Source organism: Crinia signifera, chromosome 4 (assembly GCF_055691185.1).
Source record: "Crinia signifera chromosome 4, ASM5569118v1, whole genome shotgun sequence".
NCBI lineage: Eukaryota > Metazoa > Chordata > Amphibia > Anura > Myobatrachidae > Crinia > Crinia signifera.
Window position 1 is genome coordinate 8,129,682 of NC_139220.1, and position 26,497 is coordinate 8,156,178.

At 44.8% G+C, this 26,497-nt stretch overlaps 1 protein-coding gene across 1 annotated transcript in view; it reads left to right on the forward strand.

Moving 5' to 3' along the window:
* Positions 1–26,497, forward strand: part of LOC146072203 (uncharacterized) — a 51,208-nt gene that overhangs the window by 3,492 nt on the left and 21,219 nt on the right. Inside the window, exon 2 of the mRNA XM_083179532.1 lies at positions 648–2,037. Coding sequence (XP_083035658.1) covers positions 720–2,037 — 1,318 coding nt within the window. The 5' untranslated portion in view covers positions 648–719. The remainder of the gene's footprint in view (positions 1–647; positions 2,038–26,497) is intronic.

The window sequence follows — 26,497 nt, forward strand, 5'->3', positions numbered from 1 at the left end:
CGGGAGGGGGGGTCACGGAAGGGGGGGTTTGCCGCGAATCGCGGGAGGTGGGGTTTTTTTTTACGCGAATCGCTTGGGGGGGTGTGTTTTGCCGCGAATCGCGGGAGGGGGTGGCGCTCACCTGGTGGCTGTGGAGTAGCTGGGCAACATGGGGAGGCAGAGGGTGTCTGGCACTGTGGGCTCACTGGGCTGGTTCTCTGTCATGCGAGTCAGTCATGTGAGTCAGAGGCTCCACCCAGCGTTATACACACACTCACACACTTTGAGTGACAGAAATATATAAGAGATAAATAGGCTACTATCATTGACGATGTGTGCTCCCATGGGTTGCTAGCGAGATCACCTGTTAATGCAGCTAAATGTAATCAATGTCGTTGGCGATAAGGTTCAGTGTTTATGCTACAAACAAAAAATAGGGAAAAATTTACTAAGATGGGACTTCTATTTCACATGGGATGTTGCTACGGGCAACCAATCAGATCCTATCTATTATCTTCTAGAAGGTGCTAAATATATAAAAAGAAAATAAAACCTATTTGGTCATATTGGACGACTCCTGTGTATTGTTTTCCGTAGGTTTTTTGGGGGGCTTTTTAGGATTGGTTTTGGCTTGTTTTTCTCTGAATTGTTGTTTGTTTTTATTTCAGAGTTGGGAACACTGCTCACTGGTATCTGAGTGTTAGGGACGGTCACTTTCATTTCTCCCTCCTGCTGCAGCGATGGCGTCTGCTGATCTGAGACAGGAGCTGGTCTGTTCCATCTGCCTGAGCATTTATACAGATCCTGTAACCCTGAGATGTGGCCACAACTTCTGCCGGGTCTGTATTGATCGTGAGCTGGATGCACATGAAGAGTCTGGAGATTATACTTGTCCTGAGTGCAGAAAGGAATATCGGAGGCGTCCTGTACTGGAGAAAAACTGGACACTCTGCAACATAGTAGAACGCATCAGCTCAACTAACGAGGAGGGAACTGGGGTGTCCGGCAGGAAATGCTCCGTCCATAAGAAGGTCCTGGAGTATTACTGCACTGAAGATGCTGCCTGTATCTGTGCGTCCTGCTGCCTGATCGGGGAGCACAGAGGACATCAGGTGGAGTCGCTGGATGAGGCTTCTGAGAAGAAGAAGGAGAAGCTGAGGAATGTTCTGCAGAAACTGACCACAAAGAGAGCGGAGACTGAGAAAAGAGTCCAGAGACTGCAGGACCGCAGGAGTGAGGATCAGGGAAAAGCAGCGGGTGTAACAGAGACAGTCACTGCCCTGTTTAGAGACCTCAGGAGACAGCTGGAAGACCTGGAGAAGAGAGTTCTGAGTGAGATCTCCAGGCAGGAACAGCGCGTTTCACTCTCAGTCTCTGATCTGATCCAGCAGCTGGAAATAAAGAAGGACAAGCTGACCGGGAAGATGCGTCACATTGAGGAGCTGTGTAACATGTCTGACCCAGTGATTGTCTTACAGGAACCGGACACAGGGGACTTGTGTGACACTGAGGACACAGAGAGACATGATAACCAGGTCCGTGGTGCAGGAGATCTGGATGTGGGTCTCATCTCAGGGACATTACACACATTATCTGATGTAATAACAGGGATAAATACAGGGATCTATGTGCAGGAACCTACAGACCTATTACTGGATGTAGCCACAGCTGGTAATACAGAGTCTGATATAATAACAGGGATAAACACAGGGATCTATGTGCAGGAACCTACAGACCTATTACTGGATGTAGCCACAGCTGGTAATACAGAGTCTGATATAGTAACAGGGATAAATACAGGGATCTATGTGCAGGAACCTACAGACCTATTACTGGATGTAACCACAGCTGGTAATACAGAGTCTGATATAATAACAGGGATAAATTCAGGGATCACTGTGCAGGAACCTACAGAACAATTACAGAATATAGCCGCAGCTGATAATGCGTTAGATATGATGCTGAAGAATTTGTGGTTGCCGCCGCGTGTCGGGCGACGCGCCAGGGGCGCGCAAGGGCCTCGTGGACGAATGGGGCGCATGAGACGCCGTGGCAGGTTCTAAATAGTGCACCGGAAGCTGCTCAGATGAGCATGTCTCCATCTGTAATAACAGATATAACTACAGGGATCTATGTGCAGGAACCTACAGACCTATTACTGGATGTAGCTGGTCATTATATACAGATATTAGATGATAGGAAATCTGCACCTGGTCAGATATAAACACCCAGTAACACCAGAGAGATTTCAGTATAGTCAGGTAATAAGCACCAGGGGATTCTCCTCAGGGCGACATTACTGGGAGGTGGATGTCATTAAATCATTGTGCTGGAGGGTGTGGATGTGTTATCCAAGACAGACAGGAGAGGATGCCAGTCACACAATGGTGATAATAAAAAGTCTTGGGGTGACATGTAACAGGATGTGATTTTCTTACGTTTGTGAATTTTGGTAAAAAAAAACAGCTGAATTTGCCTGTTTTATGTAATTTGCAATAGTATATGAATTGCTGTATAAATTGCACATTTTGGCCTGTTGGATAATTTGCATACTTCAAATTGCATCCAGATGTTTTCCAATTATAAAGTATACAATTTGCAAATGTAATAGGATCCTATTTTTGGTCAACGTTACCAAAATGCGCAAACACAGTAGACCAGTTTCACTCTGTGCATGGTTGATAGCGTGAATAATTACCTTCGATATATTCAGTCACCTCTGCAACACCTTACCTTTACTGATCTGATCAGGAGAATACAAGAATAAGATACCACACAGTTGGATCATAATTGCAAGTATTCTAACGTTTATTTGCACGGACACATATATTTGTACAAAGTAAAAGAAGCATGTCCCTCCCTTCAGGGGTAGGGTCTTACAGGAAATTCATACATATTCATTATATGATCCTCCCCAATGGGGAGGATTTACAATCCAAAGTTAGGTTCAGACCATGATCTGCGTAACAAGCGTAAGCACGTTTGTCGTCCATCTTGTATCCTGGGGATGGGACTAAGTGATCTTGTGACACCCTGATGCTGACCTGTCTGGAATATTCCACTGAACTTGTTTACTGTCTCAAAGGAAGCTGCTCTAAGGGATTGATTCTGCTTTCTCAAACCACTAGGCCATAGCATCTGGACACACTTCCTCTTCCATACAGTTTGTGGTCGGCCATTTCCTTCGAGCACTCAGCTTGCTACTTCCTCAAACCTGGGTGTAACTCCTAATGTTTTAGCAAACGCTGCAGAAGCCAAATATCAGTTGACTGTCTTACAAATCACATTGTTTAACTTATTGTAAAACTCATTAGCTCATATGTGCTTTGTAATAATTCTTATCTATTACCCATATGAATATGCAGACCCCAGGGGGGTCTCTATCATTCCCTCATTTTGTACAATAATTAAACATGATGTCATGTTCATTCGCAAACTACATATTGCATACATGGTTTTAGCTGGACTAACTAGACCAGGAATACTCAGAATAGGTGATAACATCATACAGTAAAAATCTTCCTAACTGCAGAAGAAACAGTCTAACCTAATAGTGATAGTGGATATTTCTCTCACATCCATCAGGCCAGACTGATTCTCTGCTTTCTGTGCTCCACCATTCCTGAGTCTTCCAAACCGATCTGGTCATTGCTGATTTGCATTTCTTCTGGCAAACAGAGAACATACACATGAGTATATTGAAAGTGACATACTGTAAGCAAGTAACAATATTTCTATAATATTTAAAGCAAACATCGCTATACCTACTATATGTCCCATAATTCCTGTAATTCATGTTGCTGGATTTAGCTAAATTAACCATCCTGAATTCCCTTTTTTATGGTCTTTAATAATCTGCTTCTTCAAATCCTTGACTCTAGCTGTGTTCCTCTATAACAGGGCTCCTCAAACTATCTTTCTCTGGGATCCCATCAGGAAATAAAAATAATGACTGGACCCCAGCAAGTTACTGCAGAAGGTCATAACATCACATGTGTAGTCAGCAGACAGCACATGCATGTGCTTTGTAATAATTCTTATCTATTACCCATATGAATATGCAGACCCCAGGGGGGTCTTTATCATGGTTCAGTCCCAAAAAATGTGTGAAAGTTAAAATATAAACAAAATGGCGTGGGGTCCATTGGCATAAAAAGACAAAGTTTGAGATGCTTTGCGCTGCTGGAAAAAAATAAACTGCTGAATATATATCTGCTGAATAAACATGAGAACGGACACACTGCTTTAAATTATGACAACTTTATAACATTAAAATTAGATCACATATAAAACAATTATACATATAAATGAAAATAAGTAAATAAAAATATAAATTCTCTAAATATCATCAGTCCATATATATGGTATTTGAAGTATGGGGTCTCCGTTTATTTATAACGCAAGATGCGGCATCAGTTTAGCGGCAAATAATAATAGCAGTTCAGTGCATGGTACGAAGGTCCGCACAATCAAGGGTTATTAGACCAAAGTTAGTATGCCCAAATAGTAAAGTGTGCCAGTCCTTTAGCATGTAGGCATAACACGCAGGAAAATGTTGGTTGGCAGAAAGTCTGTTAGTATAAACAAAAATATAGATGGTTTGGACGGCCCTTGTAGAATAGAGCTAGGGAGCATAGAAGTTGGTAAAATGCTCACCCAATTTGTGCAGTAATTGGTCCCCGTTGGACAGAGGAGACCTCGCCGCTCGGCGGCTGCTCGTGTAGGAAAGCTGGCAATAGATGGTACGCACTGTCCGGTCCTGGAGTGACAAGCCGCAAGGTGCCGGGACGTGTGTGGAGACCGTGCGGCTGCTGTAATCTAGCAGATACTCCAATTGTGGGCACGGTCTGCGGCGTGGTCCGGCAGGGTTTGATTTGATCAAACAAACAGGAGACCACACGGAGGATGTAGTTTAACGTCAACGCGTTTCGTAACCAATTGTTTGCTGGAAGCTTTTTCAAGACGGATACAGCCTATCCATCAGGAGGCTATTTAAAGGCTGGTGTATCAGTCATGGCCCTTAATTACATAATTAATACAATAACACATAAAAAGAGAAAATCATATATATAAAAAGCAGTGTGTCCAATATACATAGAATATAACAATAGTCAGTTAAAAGTGGTAAATATAATTAGTTGGTATTATATAGATTATATATCTAGAATGATTATATATTTCATTATTTATTTAATTATGCAACAGATCGTCGAGTGTTCATTTAATTTATTAGCAATTAGCAGGGAAATGGTTGAAGACAATCATAGTGGAAGATGTAAGTGACACATTATATCAAACAACCATATCATAGGCCTTATTTTGGTTCATTCTTTCTGACAAAATCCTTCTTAGATGGGCAAAACCATGTGCACTGCAGGTGGGGCAGATGTAAAATGTGCAGAGAGAATTAGATTTGGGTGGGGTTTTACTTCAAAGTGAGATCTATATTGCAGTGTAAAAATAAAGCAGTCAGTATTTTCCCTGCACAGAAACAAAATTACTCACCCAAATCTAATTCTCTCTGCACATGTTACATCTGTCCCCCCTGCAGTGCATATTGTTTTGTCCATCTAAGAAGGATTTTGTCAGAAAGAATGAACCAAAATAAAGCCCCATATGATTTGTTTAGAATCGCTAGGCAGGAATTATCTTGCTGTAGTGGTTATCAGTATCTGATTTTCTTATGGAATTATTACATATAGATCAAAAAATTAATAGGTACTAAAAATAATAAATAGCATTAAGAGAGTCATAAGAAAAATGATAATCTAGTCAAATAAATATAAATACATATATATAAATACATATCACATAAAAGCAATCATATAACCAATACATTTATATAACTGAGGCAGGAATTTTCATTTTTAATTATAATAATTATTAAATATAAAGAAAGAAATGGGAATATATATTTATCAATAGATAACTGTAAGTCTATGTATAGATGTAAATAATAAAACGTCAATGCAATACTTGTTGAAGTAGTCGAGGCAAAAATAACATATATGCATATATATATATATATATATATACATAAATATATATACATACATGCACATATATATATATATATACATAATAAAAATAAATATATTTAAAATAAAAATAACATAATTGTAAAAAATAGTAAATCATCTAGAAAGTGGATATATGGTTCGCATCAGATCTACTAGAGGTCCATTGGGGGTGGGAGAGGAGGGAGCTGCAAACCATCGATGTCACTTAACTATGCATCGATGGTAGATCACAATTCCACCAACCCGCATGGAGTACAGAACTAATTCAACCCACAAGGCACTTTGTAATTAGATCAAAAAGGACAACATTCTTTTATATATATATAATAAAATGTTTACTTCTACAATAATAATAATTTTCATTAGTCCATGCCCACAAAGTCTAGGGGTTCATTAAGTCCCTGTGGTTTAAGGGTCTCTAGCCTGAAGATTCAGGATGTCTCAGCAGGGCCGCCGAGAGGGAGGGGGGGAGGGTACATTTTACCTGGGCCCGAACCTATCAGGGGGCCTGGGCCAGGGGACACAAAGACACACTTTAAAAAAAAAAAAAAAACTTTTTTAAAGGCAGCGGTTTAGCGGGGGTGCGGGTCAGCAGCGGCAGCCTGTGTCACACTCACTGTGTGCAGATCTGCAGTCTGGCATCCAGCTGCGGAGCGTCTGCAGAGAAACTGTGTCTGCTGCAGAGCACAGCTCTTGAGACGCGAGAGAGGAAGGTCAGAAGGTCAGGTGACGTGCAAGGACGCGCGGCATGTGACAGGGGAAGATGAAGTGCAGGCTGGAGCCAGAGGAGCTCCTGAAACTGGCTGCCTGCCTCCTGGTCATGCCCTGTAAGTACATTTTTTTCTGCCCTGCCTCTTAATACTTAATTATTCTCCTTATCTATCTCTCTCTCTCTCTCTCTCTCTCTCTATCTATCTATCTATCTATCTCTATAGATCTATCTATCTATATCTATCTTTCTATCTATCTCTATAGATCTATCTATCTATAGATCTATCTATCTATGTATCTCTATAGATCTATCTATCTATCTATCCATCTATCTATCTCTATAGATCAGGGGTGGGGAACCCCCGCACCCAGTATGTCCGGCCCGCCCACCTATATTACTTTTTAACCCCTTCCCGACATTGCCTTTTAAGGTAATTTTTTTTTTTTCCTCCTTGTGTTCAAATAAGCGTAACTTTTTTAATTTTCCGGCTATATAGACACATGAGGGCTTTTTTTTTGCGGGACAAGTTGTACTTTTTAATGGTACCATTTACTATACCGTATAATATTCTGGGGAATCAGGAAATAATTCAATGTGGGGTAAAAAAAAAAAAAAACGCCATTCCACAATTTTGCGCTGGTTACGTTTTTTTTGAAGTTCATATTTCGTTTAAAATGATGGGTTATCTTTATTCTATGGGTCGTTACGATTCCGGTGATACCAAACTTATATAGTTTTCGTTACATTTTACCACTAAAAAAAAAAATAGAAAATGTTACGGTTTTTCGAATTTGCGTCGCGTCGCCATGTTCTGCGGCTTATAACTTTTTTATTTTTCCACCTACGGACCTGGGTGAGGGCTCATTTTTTGCGGGCTGAAGTGTACTTTTTAATTAATACCATTATGGGATATGAGCGACTTTCTGATCTCTTTTAGCTATTTTTTTTTGGGTAGGCGATGCGACCAAAAAACGTAGTTTTGGCGTTGGGGATTATTTTCCGTTTACGCCTTTAACCGTGCGGGATAACTAATGTTATATTTTAATAGATCGGACTTTTAGGAAAGCGGCGATACCAAATATGTTTATTTTTTTTATTTTTTATTTATTTTTATTTGGGAAATGGGGAAAGGGGGGTGATTTGAACTTTTAATATTTTTTTATTTTTTTTTTATTTTTAAACTTTTTTTTTTTTTTTTTTTTTTACTTTTACTACAAGGCCCCCTAGTGTACTTGACCACTAGGGGGCGCGATCGCCTGTACTAGGTTCAGCCATAGAGCTCTATGGCTGAACGTAGTGATTTTATGCACTTCCTATTACATCCTGCCTGAGGCAGGATGTAATAGGTATGCATACACGGCCAGCACAGGGGTCTACATTAGACCCCTGGCTACCATGGCAACCGATCGGCACCCTCCGATCTCGCTGCAGGGGGCCCCGATCGGCGCCGGAGGGGGGCGCCCCCCCTCCGATCAGCTATTTAAGCACTGCGGTCGCTTTGCCCGCGGTGCTTAAAGGGTTAAACGGCCACGATGTATATGTCGCTGCCCGTGTGTATAATGCCCACATGTATATGCCACTGCCCGTGTGTATAATGCCCACATGTATATGCCGCTACCCTGTGTATAATGCCCACATGTATATGCCGCTGCCCTGTGTATAATTCCCACATGTATATGTCGCTGCCCGTGTGTATAATGCCCACATGTATATGCCGCTGCCCTGTGTATAATGCCCACATGTATATGCCGCTGCCCTGTGTATAATGCCCACATGTATATGCCGCTGCCAGTGTGTATAATGCCCACATGTATTTGTCGCTGTCAGTGTGTATAATGCCCACATGTATATGCCGCTGCCAGTGTGTATAATGCCCACATGTATATGCCGCTGCCAGTGTGTATAATGCCCACATGTATATGCCGCTGTCAGTGTGTATAATGCCCACATGTATATGCCGCTGCACTGTGTATAATGCCCACATTTATATACTGCTGCCCGTGTGTATAATGCCCACATGTATATGCCGCTGCCCTGTGTATAATGCCCACATGTATATGCCGCTGCCCTGTGTATAATGCCCACATGTATATGCCGCTGCCAGTGTGTATAATGCCCACATGTATTTGTCGCTGTCAGTGTGTATAATGCCCACATGTATATGCCGCTGCCAGTGTGTATAATGCCCACATGTATATGCCGCTGCCAGTGTGTATAATGCCCACATGTATATGCCGCTGTCAGTGTGTATAATGCCCACATGTATATGCCGCTGCACTGTGTATAATGCCCACATGTATATGCCGCTGCCCTGTGTATAATGCCCACATGTATATGCCGCTGCCCGTGTGTATAATGCCCACATGTATATGCCGCTGCCCTGTGTATAATGCCCACACGTATATGCCGCTGCCCGTGTGTATAATGCCCACATGTATATGCCGCTGCCCTGTGTATAATGCCCACACGTATATGCCGCTGCCCCTGTGTATAATGCCCACACGTATATGCCGCTGCCCGTGTGTATAATGCCCACATGTATATGCCGCTGCCCTGTGTATAATGCCCACATGTATATGCCGCTGCCCTGTGTATAATGCCCACATGTATATGCCGCTGCCCTGTGTATAATGCCCACATGTATATGCCGCTGCCCTGTGTATAATGCCCACATGTATATGCCGCTGCCCTGTGTATAATGCCCACATGTATATGCCGCTGCCCTGTGTATAATGCCCACATGTATATGCCGCTGCCAGTGTGTATAATGCCCACATGTATTTGCCACTGCCCTGTGTATAATTCCCACATGTATATGCCGCTGCCCGTGAGTATAATGCCCACATGTACATGCTGCTGCCAGTGCGTATAATGCCCACATGTATATGTCGCTGCCCGTGTGTATAATGCCCACATGTATATGCCGCTGCCCTGTGTATAATGGCCACATGTATATGCCGCTGCCAGTGTGTATAATGGCCACATGTATATGCCGCTGCTCTGTGTATAATGCCCACATGTATATGCCGCTACCCTGTGTATAATGTACACATGTATATGCCGCTGCCAGTGTGTATAATGCCCACATGTATATGCCGCTGCCCTGTGTATAATGCCCACATGTATATGCGCTACCCTGTGTATAATGCCCACATGTATATGTCGCTGCCAGTGTGTATAATGCCCACATGTATATGCCGCTGCCCGTGTGTATAATGCCCACATGTATATGCCGCTGCCCTGTGTATAATGCCCACATGTATATGCTGCTGCCCGTGTGTATAATGCCCACATGTATATGCCGCTGCCCTGTGTATAATGCTCACATGTATATGCCGCTGCCCTGTGTATAATGCCCACATGTATATGCTGCTGCCCGTGTGTATAATGCCCACATGTATATGCCGCTGCCCTGTGTATAATGCCCACATGTATATGCCGCTGCCCTGTGTATAATGCCCACACGTATATGCCGCTGCCCGTGTGTATAATGCCCACATGTATATGCCGCTGCCCTGTGTATAATGCCCACACGTATATGCCGCTGCCCCTGTGTATAATGCCCACACGTATATGCCGCTGCCCGTGTGTATAATGCCCACATGTATATGCCGCTGCCCTGTGTATAATGCCCACATGTATATGCCGCTGCCCTGTGTATAATGCCCACATGTATATGCCGCTGCCCTGTGTATAATGCCCACATGTATATGCCGCTGCCCTGTGTATAATGCCCACATGTATATGCCGCTGCCCTGTGTATAATGCCCACATGTATATGCCGCTGCCCTGTGTATAATGCCCACATGTATATGCCGCTGCCAGTGTGTATAATGCCCACATGTATTTGCCACTGCCCTGTGTATAATTCCCACATGTATATGCCGCTGCCCGTGTGTATAATGCCCACATGTACATGCTGCTGCCAGTGCGTATAATGCCCACATGTATATGTCGCTGCCCGTGTGTATAATGCCCACATGTATATGCCGCTGCCCTGTGTATAATGGCCACATGTATATGCCGCTGCCAGTGTGTATAATGGCCACATGTATATGCCGCTGCTCTGTGTATAATGCCCACATGTATATGCCGCTACCCTGTGTATAATGTACACATGTATATGCCGCTGCCAGTGTGTATAATGCCCACATGTATATGCCGCTGCCCTGTGTATAATGCCCACATGTATATGCGCTACCCTGTGTATAATGCCCACATGTATATGTCGCTGCCAGTGTGTATAATGCCCACATGTATATGCCGCTGCCCGTGTGTATAATGCCCACATGTATATGCCGCTGCCCTGTGTATAATGCCCACATGTATATGCTGCTGCCCGTGTGTATAATGCCCACATGTATATGCCGCTGCCCTGTGTATAATGCTCACATGTATATGCTGCTGCCCGTGTGTATAATGCCCACATGTATATGCCGCTGCCCTGTGTATAATGCCCACGCGTATATGCTGATAATTGATCATTTTTATATGGCCCCCGAAGGGTTTTCAAATTTTCCAAATGGCCCTCGGTAGAAAAAAGGTTCATACTTTTTGTACTGTACTTTTGTACTGTACTATGTGATGGGCGGGAGTGCTCATCGCATAGTACTAAACGGACGGCAGAAGAACGGAGCGTCTATGGGCTCCTTAACTCTGAACGGTCTTCTCCAAAGCATAAATATACACTCAAAAAGACATTCATTTTCCCATATAAATACCCCCACTGTAGTCACCGCCCGGATCCATCCTCCCAAAAGTGCTCGGCACCTTACTTCCCACTTATCCTGGAGCAGGATAAGTGGAACGCACGTGAGTGTGCCCTGACTTCCTACCGGAAGCCAAGCACCCGGCGGGGATGGAGAGATGGGTCTACAGTGGAGGTATTTATATGGGTAAGTGAATGTCTTTTTGTGTGTATATTTATGCTGCCATGCTCCTGGGAGTGGGTTCTTCTCATGTGCTAAACACGCCCTTAACATGCCGTGTCACCCCCATGGGGGCCCCTGGAAGTTGATGTACCGGGGCCCAGGATTTCTCTTGGCAGCCCTGTGTCTCAGCAAGGCAGAGTCTCCTGAATCGGTCCCCTCCTCTTTTTGTGTTGGTAATATGTTCAATTGCAGTAATTGATAGGCCACTAGGGTCACCATTATGTTTTTCAGAAAAGTGGCGCGGGATACTATGATTTTGTGCTTTTCTTAGTATGTTGTTCCTATGTTCCCTAAACCTTGTTTGGTACTCTTTACCTAGAACGGCGCCCACGATGTCCATCGCGGTCATCGGGGGTAAAAAATCGCGGGCATCGCATGCACAAAAAAACCGGGTGCGACGCGATGCCCGCGATTTTCCCATAGGGATCAATGTTAAAAGTGAGATTGGACGCGATTTTAGTGTTAAATGCCTCAATGCCCGCGATTTTTACATAGGATACAATGTTAAATGGGCCACAGAGCCCTAATAGTCCCCATGAAGTCTTAAATGGCCCCCACAATTTTTAACGCCACCCCACGTGGATAGTGGGGGTATTAAAAGGTCGGAGGACGCGTACCGCCGCCCCGCGGGCATTGAGGCATTGAACACTAAAACATTGATCCCTATGGGAAATCGCGGCCATCGCGGGCATCGCATCGCACCCGTTTTTTAGTGCATGCGATGGTCGCGATGGTCGCCGTTCTAGGTAAAGAGTACCCCTTGTTTTTATGCTTCGTGTTGTACGTCCAACATATTGTAGTTTGCAAGAACATTCTAAAACGTAAATACAATTAATTGTATCACAGTTCATGAACTGCTTTATGGAAAAAGATATTTTATTATGAGATGAAATTAATACACTCATCTTATTCTAAATATATTTACAGGTTAGGCAGATGTTTTTGTTACATTTAAAGCATCCACTCGGTTTTGGTGGGAGCCAAGTGGATTGTATTTCTGTTTTTAGTGATGGCAGTAAGCTTGGTGAAATCAAGTCTTTAATATTTGTATTCCTCCTAAATGTGATTTTGGTTTGTTAAGATGACCTTGAAGAATTTTATCATGATTAAGAATTTCAAAATTGTTAAGTATAATCCTTCTTATTTGGTTAGATTTTGTATTGAACTTAGATTCAAAATTAATTGTATTTTCTTTGACTGAAGTATCTCCTATGGATGGTTTTTTTGATCTCAATAGACTATTTCTTTGTATTTTTTCAACGGTATTTGCAGCTTCTGTCAAAATTATATCTGGGTAACCACGTCTTCTAAAATGGTCTATCATAGATTGTGATTGAGATTTGTAGTCTGTGTCTAGCGCACAGTTCCTACGTAATCTCAATAATTGATTTTTTGGTATGTTCTTAATCCATGGTTTATAATGACCACTATCGAAATGCAGGTAATTATTTGTACCTACCGGTTTTTGATAATTTGAAGATATTAGTAAGTCGTTCTGAATGGAGAATGCAATATCCAGGAAGTTAACAGTGGTATAACTAAAAGTGAGAGTGAATGTGAGATTGAAAGTGTTAGTGTTGAGGAAATTAACAAAATCCAGAGCTAATTCATGACCGCCTCTACATATGATGAAGAGGTCGTCAATGAAACGGCCATAGAGGACCAGATTCTCTCTATATGGACCGCCCCATATGAGTTGTTCTTCTAGGCGGCCCATATAGAGGTTTGCAAAGCTAGGTGCAAATCTGGTCCCCATGGCCGTTCCAAGTCGCTGTAAAAAGTGGGTGTCTTCAAAAAGAAAATAATTTTGAGTGAGTATAAAAAATATGGAATCCAAAATAAAGTGTTTTTTTTTGTAGGAGAAATATTTTCATCTGAATCTAAATAGTAATTGCTGGCTTCTAAGCCTTTGTCATGTGGGATATTTGTGTATAGTGCTTGGACATCGAGGGTGAGGAAACCCCACCCCTCTGTCCAAGATAAATCCAATGTCTTGTTCAAAATATGCGTAGTGTCTTTAATATGTGAGGGAAGTGAAGTGACAAATTTCTGAAGATGTGAATCAACAAAATGTGACAAATTGGAAGTAAGAGAACCAACACCAGAAATAATAGGTCTCCCAGGGTTCCACTCCATCCAAGATACAACACTTCTCTGTGTCCAGTGGCATAGCCTGAAATTTTGCGCCGCCCAATCAGCCTCCGACTCACTGAGCAGGTTCTAGTTCTAAAAATGTGGGGGACAAAAAGCATAGGGGTCCCCCATATTTCTGAAACCAGCCCTGGGCTCCAACAAATCCCCAAATCTATTTTTTATATGCATCAGGTGTCTGCCGCCCTGCAACGCCGGAGACAGCACCCGACTTCAGCTCTGGACGTTGGACTCCTTTTTAAGGGGGGTTCTGACTTCCCCACTCCAGGGTTGTCCAGCCACGGTGTTCATGGTACAGCCAGGGGAACTTGTTTAAAGTGTTCCCAGCTGTGGCATGACCCTGCTGACTGTTGGAGCTGGGAGTTGGTTCCAAAATACTTGGGACACCCAGTTTTTTGTCCCCAATATTTTTGGAACCAGGACCGGTCCACGAGCCTGGGGCTGTTTTCAGATATACAGGGGACCCGTACACTGTTTGTCCCCATATTGTTTGAACCAGGCACCAGCTCCATGAGTCCAGGGCTGGTTTGGCTCAGGAGGGGGAACATACGCCTTTTATTTTTTAAATTATGACACAAAAAAAATCGCACATCTCCATGAGCGCTTGAAATCGCATGCAAATTCAATTTCTACCCCTGAAACCGCATTGTATTACATTTGCATTTTCGGGGGGAAAAAACACAATTAATTAAACATGCGTTTTTTTATTTTTTATTATTGAGATCATTCAGTACGGCATGACATCAAACCCACTTGGAGAGACACATGCACTACACATCACAGATCTCTTTTTTTATTAGAAAAGAAAATTGAACAATTAAACTTTAAACTGTAAATGACACAAATTGAGTATCTCCAATAACCGCTACGCTTTTATGGGCAGGAAAAATGTGAAAATAACAATGCAGAATAGGGAAAAAAATTTTTTTGGGTTTAATAAACTTTTTTATTGAGACGTAGCTTTACACGGTAATCAGGGGTTAAAGTGAGGGGGAACTGGGTGGAACTGAGTTCCACCACCTCTAATGGTCAGGTGGAACATTTTAACCTACACATTGGCCCTGCACAGTAATTCTCACAAAAAAAGTATTCTAGTTTGATGGGGGATGCCAAATTCCCTACTTCTGGCCCTGTCTCTATCTAATGGGGCAGAGGGAAGGAGGGTAATTAGGTGGCATCGAGAAATGAGTTCCCCCACCTCTGCATGACCACTTAGGGGGCCTTATTCTGGTTGGAGCGGCCGGGCCGTACGCGTACGTCCCGGGGTTTTTTACGATCTGCGCATGTGCAGATACGCTAATGCGCCGGCGCGAACACTCCACAACGCTTACGGCCGGTGTCACAACGTGCGAAAAAACCTGTACGCGAGCGTACGGGTAATGGGGCGGCATAGGGGCGTGTTGATGGGAGCGGCCGAAATAATGAGGGAAAATGGGCGTAAATATGGGCGTACACGGGGGTGTGCACCCAAAATGAGCGGTGCTACTACCGCACGATCGACTAAGGCACCGTTCGTTTCGGACACCAAACAGGCGGCCGCCAACCGCCAGCTAAAACCACCCCTACAGATACCGCATGCCAGCGTGCGCCTGAGTTGGCTAATTAACGCTGATTAGTACTCAAACACATACACCTGAATGTAATAAGCAATGCTGCAGTCTATTAACTCCAAACCATGATTTCACTGCCTGCAAGCCACACATGCAGCACGCAAACACATTGGAAGCTTATGTTTCTATACTTCTCCACATTTAAAGGTTTGTTTAATTTAAGGTAAGAATCTTTTTATACGCTAAGGTAGGTATTTGCTAAACAGACACATTCACTACCTGCTTTCATAGACTTTACGCAGTAGCACACTCAATATAAACAAGTCGACATGTGTCAACGTGTTCACTCTAATACTAACATAGGTTTTGTATTTAGGATACAATAACATAAACCACATCTAACACCTACAAAGGATGTTTCAGCAATGTTTGAAGCCCATGACCACTATTTTCCACACAATCTTTGTATAGTACCCAAAATTATGACCTGTACCACTATCTCATCTGCTATGATTTGGATTTCACTACACTGGATGTAAGATGCCACCAATCACATTATTGCACTCTCATCTCTCTAACAAAGGATTCCTACATCTGCTTATGACACTGTCAAATCATATATATTTTAAAAGTTATGCATGTTTGTTCACAAGCTAATTTATCATGTTTGGCCCATTCACACATCTTTTTTTAGGGAGGACACATATGCATTCCTACACAAATGTACCTTTTGACCCTTGTTTGTCTGCCTCACCCACTCCATGAGGAAAGCATTGTTCTGGACCTGCTTTTACCTACTACTGTAGGAGCTACCTCACCTGCACACAAACTGCTTTCTCACCTATTAAGTTGCTCTGCACATGTGCTGACACAAACTAATTAGCAGGGAAAAGTTGGATAGGAACATGGGAATGGCCATGGAGAGGGTTACACATGGGAAACTTCCACCACACTTCCACAAATTTTCAAAAATACCCTGGTCAGTAAGTACACATAAATCTAGTATTTGTTTCACACAAGAAATTACACATACCACAATTTTGTTTTAATTTGGAAAATAAATTTATTTGCTGTTCAGCATCACAGCTTATTTCACACTTTAATGTCAGAAATCAAATAAACAAATAAAATAGACACACAAATAATAAAACAGCCAGAACAAGAGGTTGCATATCTCCAAACATGTGTTACCCTGCAAATGCAATGGTGAAAGAAATGGGGACACCAGAATACGTACTGCAACAACCAGGGTGAATACTAAGCAAGATACACACCACCAAAAAAAAAAATCCTGCATTTGTAGAGGTCAAAATACGAACTTTCATGCCCATGGCACGCAAATGGATCGATGGGCAACTCAGGAAGCGGATGTCCAGTGTAATTTAAACCTTTGGCCTCCAATCACAGAGGAAGTGAACCAGGTCTCATTTGGGCCCTTTTTTGCCCCTTTTAGATGGGGCCTTGGGGACAGGGGCCTTTGGCTCAGCTGGCTTTCGGCGTCTTCCCCTAGTCGACACAGGAGGGTCAGCCGAGGTGGAAGGTTGGGGAGCAGCTTGGGGTGGGGCAGCAGATGGGGGATTGTCCCTTAGGGACCTGGCGGTGGACAGCTGCTCCGCAATAAGTTCATTCTGGCGGCTGAGGTGTTGGCCAATGCTTAGCATGCCAGCCGCCAGAGTTTCATTAATGCGGTTCAACGCCTCAACCTGCATCTGGTTTGTGGCCTTCCACTCCGCCAGAAAATCCCCCACCTGCTGCTGACGGATCGCAGCATCCACCCCTTGCTGCTCGATCCTGTCCAGCGTCACCAACAGGCTCTCACTCAATGTCTCCTGTGGCTGGGGCTGGGGGCGACGTCTTGGTGGAGGCTGGACCACCTGCTCCACCTGTGGCTCTGCAGAGGAAGATGCTGCCGGTACATCCTGACTTTCTGCTTCTGCTAGGATAAGAATTGAAAACAATGTCACCATCACATACGCAATCAAAAATATCTTTCTAAATACAATGCATTACTGTGACTTACCATCAAAAGCAGCAGCAAAGACCTCCGCCGGGAGCTCACTGTCCATATTGGAGATCCCCCTGATCTCCCCCACATCGATGACATCACAGGAGTCCAGCTCCAGGGGGGTAAACTCCAAATGGTCAGGCATAGGACCGCTCCCGGTGGACATGCTGTGGTTGTACCGGTCAGTCATCTTCCTCTTCAGGCCACTTTTGAAGTCAGTCCACCTACAAGTTTAAAAATACAAATATCACCATGAGATATGTGCACCACTGTGCTACGTGTAGGGTTCCGGACACATGTTACTTACACAGGTTCTGTGGCAGTTTAAAATTAGGTGAAGTGGAGTCTTGAAGTCAGCCAGCCACAGAACCTGTGTAATTAATATGTGTCCGGAATTAAAGGGACTAGGTGGTACCCCTAGCTACGTGACATTTCCTAGTGTGGGTGATCTTCTGTTTTTTTGCCATGTGTGGCCAAATAATTCTTTGATGGACAAAACCATGTGCACTGCAGGTGAGGCAGGTGTAAAACCCCACCCAAATCGGATTATCTCTGCACAAGTAACACCTGCCTCACCTGCAGTGCACATGGTTTTGTCCATCTAAGAAATATTTGGGCAGAAAGAGTGAACTAGAATAAGGGCCTCAGTTCCTGCTGGAGACTGCTGAAAAATTGCCCTGACAAACACACTAACCTTTTCTTCACCGCGTCCCAAGTTCTGACCACTGGTGCCACCTGGTTCACTTCCTCTGTGATCTTGTCCCAAAGGTTTCTCCTTGCACTGGCACCCGGCCTCCTGGTTGCCAATTCAATCCATTTGCGTGCCCTGGGCACGAGAATTCGCATTTCGGCCTCTACAAATGCAGGGTTTCGCCTTCTGGTGGTGGTATCCTGCTCAGTCATCACCCTAGATGTTGCAGCACGTTTTCTGGTGGCCCCAGCTCTCTCACCATGCACCTGCTGGGTCACACCTGTTTGGAGAGATGCAACCTCTTGTTCTGGCTGGTTGCTTGGCCCTTGTGGAGCTGGTGGAGGTTCACCAGGGCCTGTTACTGAGGGGCCCGCTTGATCTTGCAGGCGACTCCTCTCTTGGGCCCTCCTTCTCCGCTCCTGTTCCCTCTTCTGTAATGCTTGAAGCAGGGATTCGGCTTGTGCTCTCTGCAGAGCGTCCTCTGCTGCTGAATCGTCAGAGTCAGACATGTTTGCAGCAATTGTGGGCTGCATCTGACTGAATATTTATATGTGAATCTCCCGCCACGAACAAGGGGGCGTATATTTTTCCCCGCAAGGTAGATGCAAATTTACGCCGATATTTCCCGCCGATAATTGCCGCTTAAATTACGCAGGTCTCAATGCACCTGATCAATCACCCGTATATGTATATACACAGGTTGTGGAGCATTGTGGGCTACATCGTGAAATGTGTTCACCTGTCATTCCAATGATGAGTGTTGTCAGCTGGTATCTGTTGGAGTTCGTGTATGCTTTGTGAGTCACATTTCAAAACATCACGTTATAATGCTTTCCTTACATATGTAATGTGTATGAAATTGTCATACAGCAACATGTTGCATTGTGGCCCTTTAGGCAGCGTAGTTATAAGTAGAGGGTTGCGTGTATTATTTTCCGCCTACTTCATATACAGTACTCCTCTCCATGCATATCGGTGTATCGTGCCCCCTTTAAGCAGCGTAGTTATAAGTAGAGGGTTGCGTGTATTATTTTCCGCACACTGTCAATACAGTACTTCTCTGTTCATTGAATGCATGCTGTTGGTTGTGGTGTGTGTGTGTATCGGAACGGTCCGCGTAAGTTTCTATTCGCATCCAGTTTGTTAATGTAAGAGGGATTAATAAAGTTAATACCAAACAAACAATTTTTACGACCAATCAGCAAGCACCAAAAGTGATATATGTACCTGCAATTAATAACTGCGCCATTGCCAATATGACTTTTCCAAGAGCTAGGCCCTTTTCCACGTCAGAGCTTTTGGCCCTGGTGGAAGTGATGGACCGTCACCTGGGGCCCAGGGGCCCTTATCTCAGTAATGGCGACAAGCGGCGGGCGTATACTGCTGCCCGCCGCCTCATCTTCTCTACGACCGGCGTCCGCAGAAGCCTGGGGCAGGTTCAGCGGCGCTGGTCAGACCTGCGCCGGCGGCAGCCGGTTTTACTCAGCAGCCTTCGCCGCCATATTGCCCGATGTAAGTTTTGATTACTAGTATGTCAGCGTTTTTTAGCAATGTTTTGTGTACTTTTTATAAATATGTTCCTGAGTATGGGGGTGTATATGGGGGGTATATGGGTGTATATGGGTGTATATGGGTGTATATGGGGGGTATATGGGTGTATATGGGTGTATATGGGTGTATATGGGGGGTATATGGGTGTATATGGGTGTATATGGGTGTATATGGGTGTATATGGGTGTATATGGGTGTATATGGGGGGTATATGGGTGTATATGGGTGTATATGGGTGTATATGGGGGGTATATGGGTGTATATGGGTGTATATGGGTGGTATATGGGTGTATATGGGTGTATATGGGGGGTATATGGGTGTATATGGGTGTATATGGGTGTATATGGTGTATATGGGGGGTATATGGGTGTATATGGGTGTATATGGGGGGTATATGGGTGTATATGGGTGTATATGGGGGGTATATGGGTGTATATGGGGGGTATATGGGTGTATATGGGGTGTATAGGGGGGGTTTAAGTAGTTGATCAGTTTTTGGGTGTAGGATATCAAATAGTTTGCATGATAAATGTCTGAAATTTCACAGCAATGATAATTTTGAAGGTTATGAGCATGACTAATGTGAATTTTTCTTTCACCCTTTTTTATGAAACCCAATCTTCGATTTCTATGCCATCAACATGAACATTTCAGCACGGGCAAGGGCACGCATTCAAGCCCGGGAGCAGGCAGCCCGGGACCAGGCAGCCGAGGAGGAGGAGGAAGAGGAGGAGGAAGAAGAGGAAGAGGAAGAGGAGGAGGAGGAAGAGGAGGAGGAGGAGGAGAAGAAAGAGGAGGAGGAAGAGGAGGATGAGGAAGAGGAGGAGGAGGAAGAAGAGGAGGAGGAAGAAGAGGAGGAGGAACAAGAGGAGACCCAGGGTGCAGTTTGGACCCACACAATTTCCCCATCCCCTTCCCCCTCCACAACCCCCACCCCCTCCACAACCCCCACCCCCTCCACAACCCCCACCCCCTCCACAACCCACACCCCCTCCCCAACACTGGAGACAATGGGTGCAGTTTGGACCCACACCATTTCCCCATCCCCTTCCACAACCCCCACCCCCTCCACAACCCCCACCCCCCCCTCCCCACCCCATTTCCTACCCCCCTACACCTCTCCACCACCCACCCCCAAACCTCTCCACTCCCCACTCACACCCACTACCTCGGGCCAAACTACAGGACCATCCACCTTGCTCCTGACCCCCCCAACCACTGCACAGCCAACCAACGGCAACCAGGATGGCTCAAGTAGCCGTAAGTAAATAATGTGTCTAATGTTGACCTACACATTTCTACACATAAACAATCACAACAACCACATATGTGTATCCAACATCAACATTAGTTGCAACATATCACTGCAGGCCGACCATGAGGTGTGTCCTATCCTTCTCCAGGAACAAGGCTCCCCTTGGTGGTTTTTTTGAGTGTGGCCATGCCTCACCCCTTGAATAATTGACATAACAGTACATCCAATGAGATATCCGACATTAGTGGTGTGGTAGTTATGTGGCTCCAGGTGTTGGGTAACTCCAGTTCCCAGCATGATGTGCAACACAGGGCCGGATTATAATGGAGGCGCAAGGGGTCAGTGCCCCTGGGCCCCCCTCTAGCTAGGGGCCCCCTGTGGTTGTCATGTATTTTTTAAAAATAACATGTTTAAGTTATGTTTTTTTTTTTAAGGTACATGTTTTGTGCATATATATATATATATCCCCTGCAGGTAACCATGGACCAAGTTTATTCTGCCTTTACTCTATGTTTGGACAGTATAATATTCGCCCATGCAGTGTGCGGCCAGTAATGACAAGTGCAAGGGGGCCCCCCGCTCTAAAGTACCCCGGGCCCCCCAAAGGCTTAATCTGCCACTGGTGCAACTTAAATGTAGAGATTGTTTTGGTAATAGTGTGTGAGGCCATGCGGATGCATGCTTTACAAACATAGCTGTAGGCCTATAATTTGTACAGCAATGTCCTAAATTTAAAATAGTAAGGAGTGCTTAAGCCACAACAATGTCATAACCCTTAAATAGCACAGGCTAATTGTGAGGTTAGAGGAGAGTCCCCCAAAACCAAAGTACCAATTGGGATACAGCATACATTCATTGATGAAGGAGTAATTGAATTAATGTTATTTACTATGTAGAGTATGTGTGTGTTAACATATTTTTTTTTAGTACTGTGTTTACAGCAGACCCATCTTCAATGTAGTTTCTAAATGTATGTGGCCTTCACACATAACTCTGAACTTTTTATTATGTACAAATACAACAAACATTTGTGTATATTAATTTTTTGTTTTATCCCTTCATTACAGACACTGAACAGCAGCAGGAGGAGGTGGCCGCAATAATGCGGGAAATAATGGTCACCATGGTGTACCTGCAGCTCCTTTTTGGGCTTCTGGTGGCCCGCCTTTAATTTTTTATTTATCCCCCCCCCCCTTTTTATTTTTGTATCCAATAAAAGTTTGATTACAGTTCGAAATTGCCTGTGTTTTTAATAATAAATATGTTAGAGGGCGTGTAAGGGTAGGTACATACAGATGTGTACTGTAAGTTATACTTGTCATTTGAGGTGAGGGGTAATGATTGATGTGTGAATGTGTGTGTTTTTGAGTAAAATAACACATAGTGAAAATGCATGAATGTTTAATGTTGTTCGATTAAAACATCACACATAACATCAGGGTAGGTATACATGTTACACATTTTGGACAAAGTAATTACGTACATAATTTAGTACATATCCAGAAACACCAACATAACTTGATTTAAAAGTAACAGCAATATGGGGACACATAGATAGTGATTAAAATGCCACATTAGAACATAACAAATATACATGTAATGTGGGTTCAAATGTAGTTTTATTAGGTCTTTATTAAGGTAGACAATTGAGTTAATAGAAAACAATAATTGAATAACAAATAGATTAATTAATCAATTGTCAGATTAGTAGTTGAGAGGCAAGATTTGCAGGTCCATATATGTGAAGGGTATGCCAGCGTGCACGGACGTACGCTCACTCTCACGAGCGGTGACATAAGCTGAGTTTTCCATTGAAAACAATAGGGACCCGTCCGTGCAAACTGGCGTACGCTCAGATCTCCGCAAGAAGTCGGTGGGGAGACGGAGGAAAGACGGCCGTACACGGCGCCGTACGCTCAGTTGTACGCCTGTTGTCGTGTGCAAGGGCTGGCCCGTCCGCGTACGTTGCCGTACGCTCATTTGTACGCCACTCCCCTTCTACGGTATTTCTGCCCGTACGTAAGCGGCTGATTTGTGGGTGGACCTAACCCTAACGGCCGCGTACGGCTAGCGTACGTTATTGGCGAACGTACGCACGTTTGGCCGCTCCGATCAGAATAACCTCCTAAGCCCTGACGGTAATAGATACATTTGAAGATGCAAAGTGTATAAACGGTATTTCAAGACTTAGGGCTATATTCTAGTTCACTCTTTCTGACAAAATCCTTCTTAGATGGACAAAACCATGTGCACTGCAGGGGGGCAGATGTAAAATGTGCAGAGAGAATTAGATTTGGGTGAGTTATTTTGTTTCTGTGCAGGGTAAATACTGGCTGCTTTATTTTTACACTGCAATATAGATCTCACTTTGAAGCAAAACCCCAACCAAATCTAATTCTCTCTGCACATTTTACATCTGCCCCCCTGCAGTGCACATGGTTTTGTCCATCTAAGAAGGATTTTGTCAGAACGAGTGAACTAGAATAAGGCCCTTAGTCTAAATGTTTTTTGAGTCCAGTCCAGTGTTGGACTCACCTGTACCCCAGCACAGATAAAGATCTGCAAAAATATAAATTAGAATGAAAGTAACAGGGAAATACATTCTCCCAGGAGCCTTAAAAGAAGAAGCTGGAAAATAAAGTACAGTAACAGGGCTTGTCCCTGTTCCTTTATTTTCCAACTTCTTTCATCAGCCTCGGCCATTACACTGACACAAAAGTGGTGCAGATACTAGGGGTGCTAGGTTACAACATTTATCAAACTTGTTTGTGCTCCAACAGTGGACTGTGGGTCCAGCGTAGCAGTCGGGAAGCTGATCTGGCAGCGTGTACCACGAGCCATCTGCTCCATGCTCACTGGGTAGCTAAGCGGGCGCAGGGCTGGTCTGGCATTTTACATCATGACGCCGCGGAGATCATGACAACGTGGGTCATGTGATGTCCGTCTGTCTGCCCGCTCGCTGTCCAGTGGTGTAGCTGGGTGCCACGGAGCAAGGGCATGTTTCGCGCGCCCCCCTCACATCTCAGTATATACCCCCGCATGCACATCCCAGGTCACGCACCCCAGTATATACCCCCGCACACAAATCTCGGGTCACGGGATATATACCCCAGCACGCACATCCCGGGTCACCCCAGTATATCCTCCTGCACGCACACCCTGGGTTGCCACATTACACACACCGCAGGGCAGTGGTCGAAGTGGAAATTTTGACGTGGGGGTATAGAAAAGGGAAGGGTTTAGTTATGTGCTTGCCGAAGGTGAAGGCGCACACTCTCTGAAAACAGGGGTGTGGCCTCTAGTGTAGTGTACCACCCCTTATACACATTATGCAACACATCAGTAGACCCCCTTATACTTGCCCATTAGACATTATGCCACATGGAATGAGCCAAAATGTACATTATGCCTACCCGGATTGAGACAAAATTTAGGTTATGCCACACTGATTGAGCCAAAATTCACATTATGCCACACGGAATAATGCAAAATTTACATTACGCCACCCAGAATAAGAAATTTACATTATGCCACCCTAAGCTAATATTTACGTTATGACCAGTGGTGGAAGTAGAAAAAATGTCTTAGTGCTATTGTGCCGCGCAAGCTGAAAATGGGCGTGGTCAGGGGCATGGTCATATGACACGGGGGAGTGGCTACATGACAAAAGTTTAAAACACAATGACATTTCTGTTTGGGCTTGTGCACATTTATGCCCCCACAGTGGCATATATCATTTACCCCCACGGTGCCACAAATATATGCCCCCAGTGCTAAGTATGCCCCCAGTGCCAGATATGCCCCCACAGTGCCACACATATGCCCCCAGTGCCAGATATATCCCCACAGTGCCACACATATGCCCACACAATGCCAGCCATATGCCCCTCACAGTGCCAGCCATATGCCCCCACAGTGCCAGCCATATGCCCCCACAGTACCAGCCATATGCCCCCCACAGTGCCAGGTATGGCCCCCACAGTGCCAGGCAGTACCAGATATGCCCCCACAGTGCCAAATATGCCCCCACAGTGCTAGGTATGCCCACACAGTGCCAGACATATGCCCCCACAGTGCCACAGATATGCCCCCACAGTGCCACACATATGCCCCCCACAGTGCCACACATATGCCCCCCATAGTGCCAGATATGCCCCCCACAGTGCCAGATATGACCCCCACAGTGCCAGCAGCAGCACAGCACAACTCACCGTTATCTCCTGCTGCAGCCTGGTCTCATTTTTGGGGAGTTGAGTTGCGCACTCGTGCAAAGATCAGTTGTCACAAACAATCCCTATTCGAAAAGAACTGTCGCCTCAGTTAGGTTTAAATGTTTGGAGATGCTTTGCGATAAGGTAGAGAGGGGTAAAGTGTCCTTAAAACGCTAAGCTGGTATTTATTGTGTGTGACACAAATTGTTTCTAACATGAAATTCCTATTTGCTGATACCAATGTGTTAAAGTGGGGAGAGATGCAGTATCCTAAAATTAATAAACTGTAATCAATTGTCTCCCAACCATGCAAAGTATATCACTGGTTATGGCATATGTGGGTGCATACAGAATGAAATGCATAGAGGTGAGAATATGCGCACATAAACATTTATTGTACACACTACAATGGCTTATGCATATACATGCAATGCTTGCAGTGTAGGGGGGGTGGGGTTACTGACATGGTGACCGCAGAGTATGGGATACAGATGGATATGTGCGCGGGGGAGGGGGGGATTTGGGGTTCGCACTCAGTACCGTTGGTGGTGACTGTGGGGAGCTTGGTTGTCTGGGCAAAAGTCATGGGCTGGAAGGGAAAATGTTAAAAGGTACAGGCTGGTGGTGCGGGGGGGGGTTGGCGTCCCGTCCCCTCCGCAGTGCACCTCTGACCTGTTTGCTGGGCGGTGATCCTCCAGTCGTTGCTGTAATGTTGCTGCTAGTGGCCTGGTCCTTTTTCAGCCGGGACTTGGTCGGTGTGGCGTCCGATTCCAAGACCGATCCACAGTGCTGGTGGTGCGCTACTTCCGGGTGTGCAGGATCGCGAGACCCTGCCGCCCGGTGCCACGCCCTCCGCTGGTTCTGTGGGATCCGTGGGCCTGGTCTCGCCTGGTCTCTCTCGCTCCAGCCGCACTGCCTCCCAACCGACACCACCACCGCTGCTGAGGGAGGGGAGAGATGCACTCCCCACCCCTCCATAAGGAATCTGCTGTGGCGGGGGACAGTAGACCTGTACAGGCCATGCCCCCCACCACTTCCGAATGCGCGCATGCGCAGAATGTTCCGGGGGGGGGGGGTAATTTGTTATGGCGGTATGGGGTACCGGCACACTATGTTTTAGTGGTACGCCATACCACCCCGTACCGCCTCACTTACAGCACTGGTTATGCCACACAGATTGAGCAAAATTCATGTTATGCCCCATGGATTGATCCATAAATCACGTTGTGTCACACAGATTGAGCTAAAATTCACATTATACCACCCGGAATAAGACATTTACATTATGCCACCCGGAATAACACAAAATTGACATTATGCCACCCAGATTTAGCAAATATTTACGTTATGCCACATGGATTGAGCCAAAATTCATGTTATGTCACATGGATTAAGATAAAATTCACATTATGCCACCTGTGTTGAGTTAAAAATTTACAT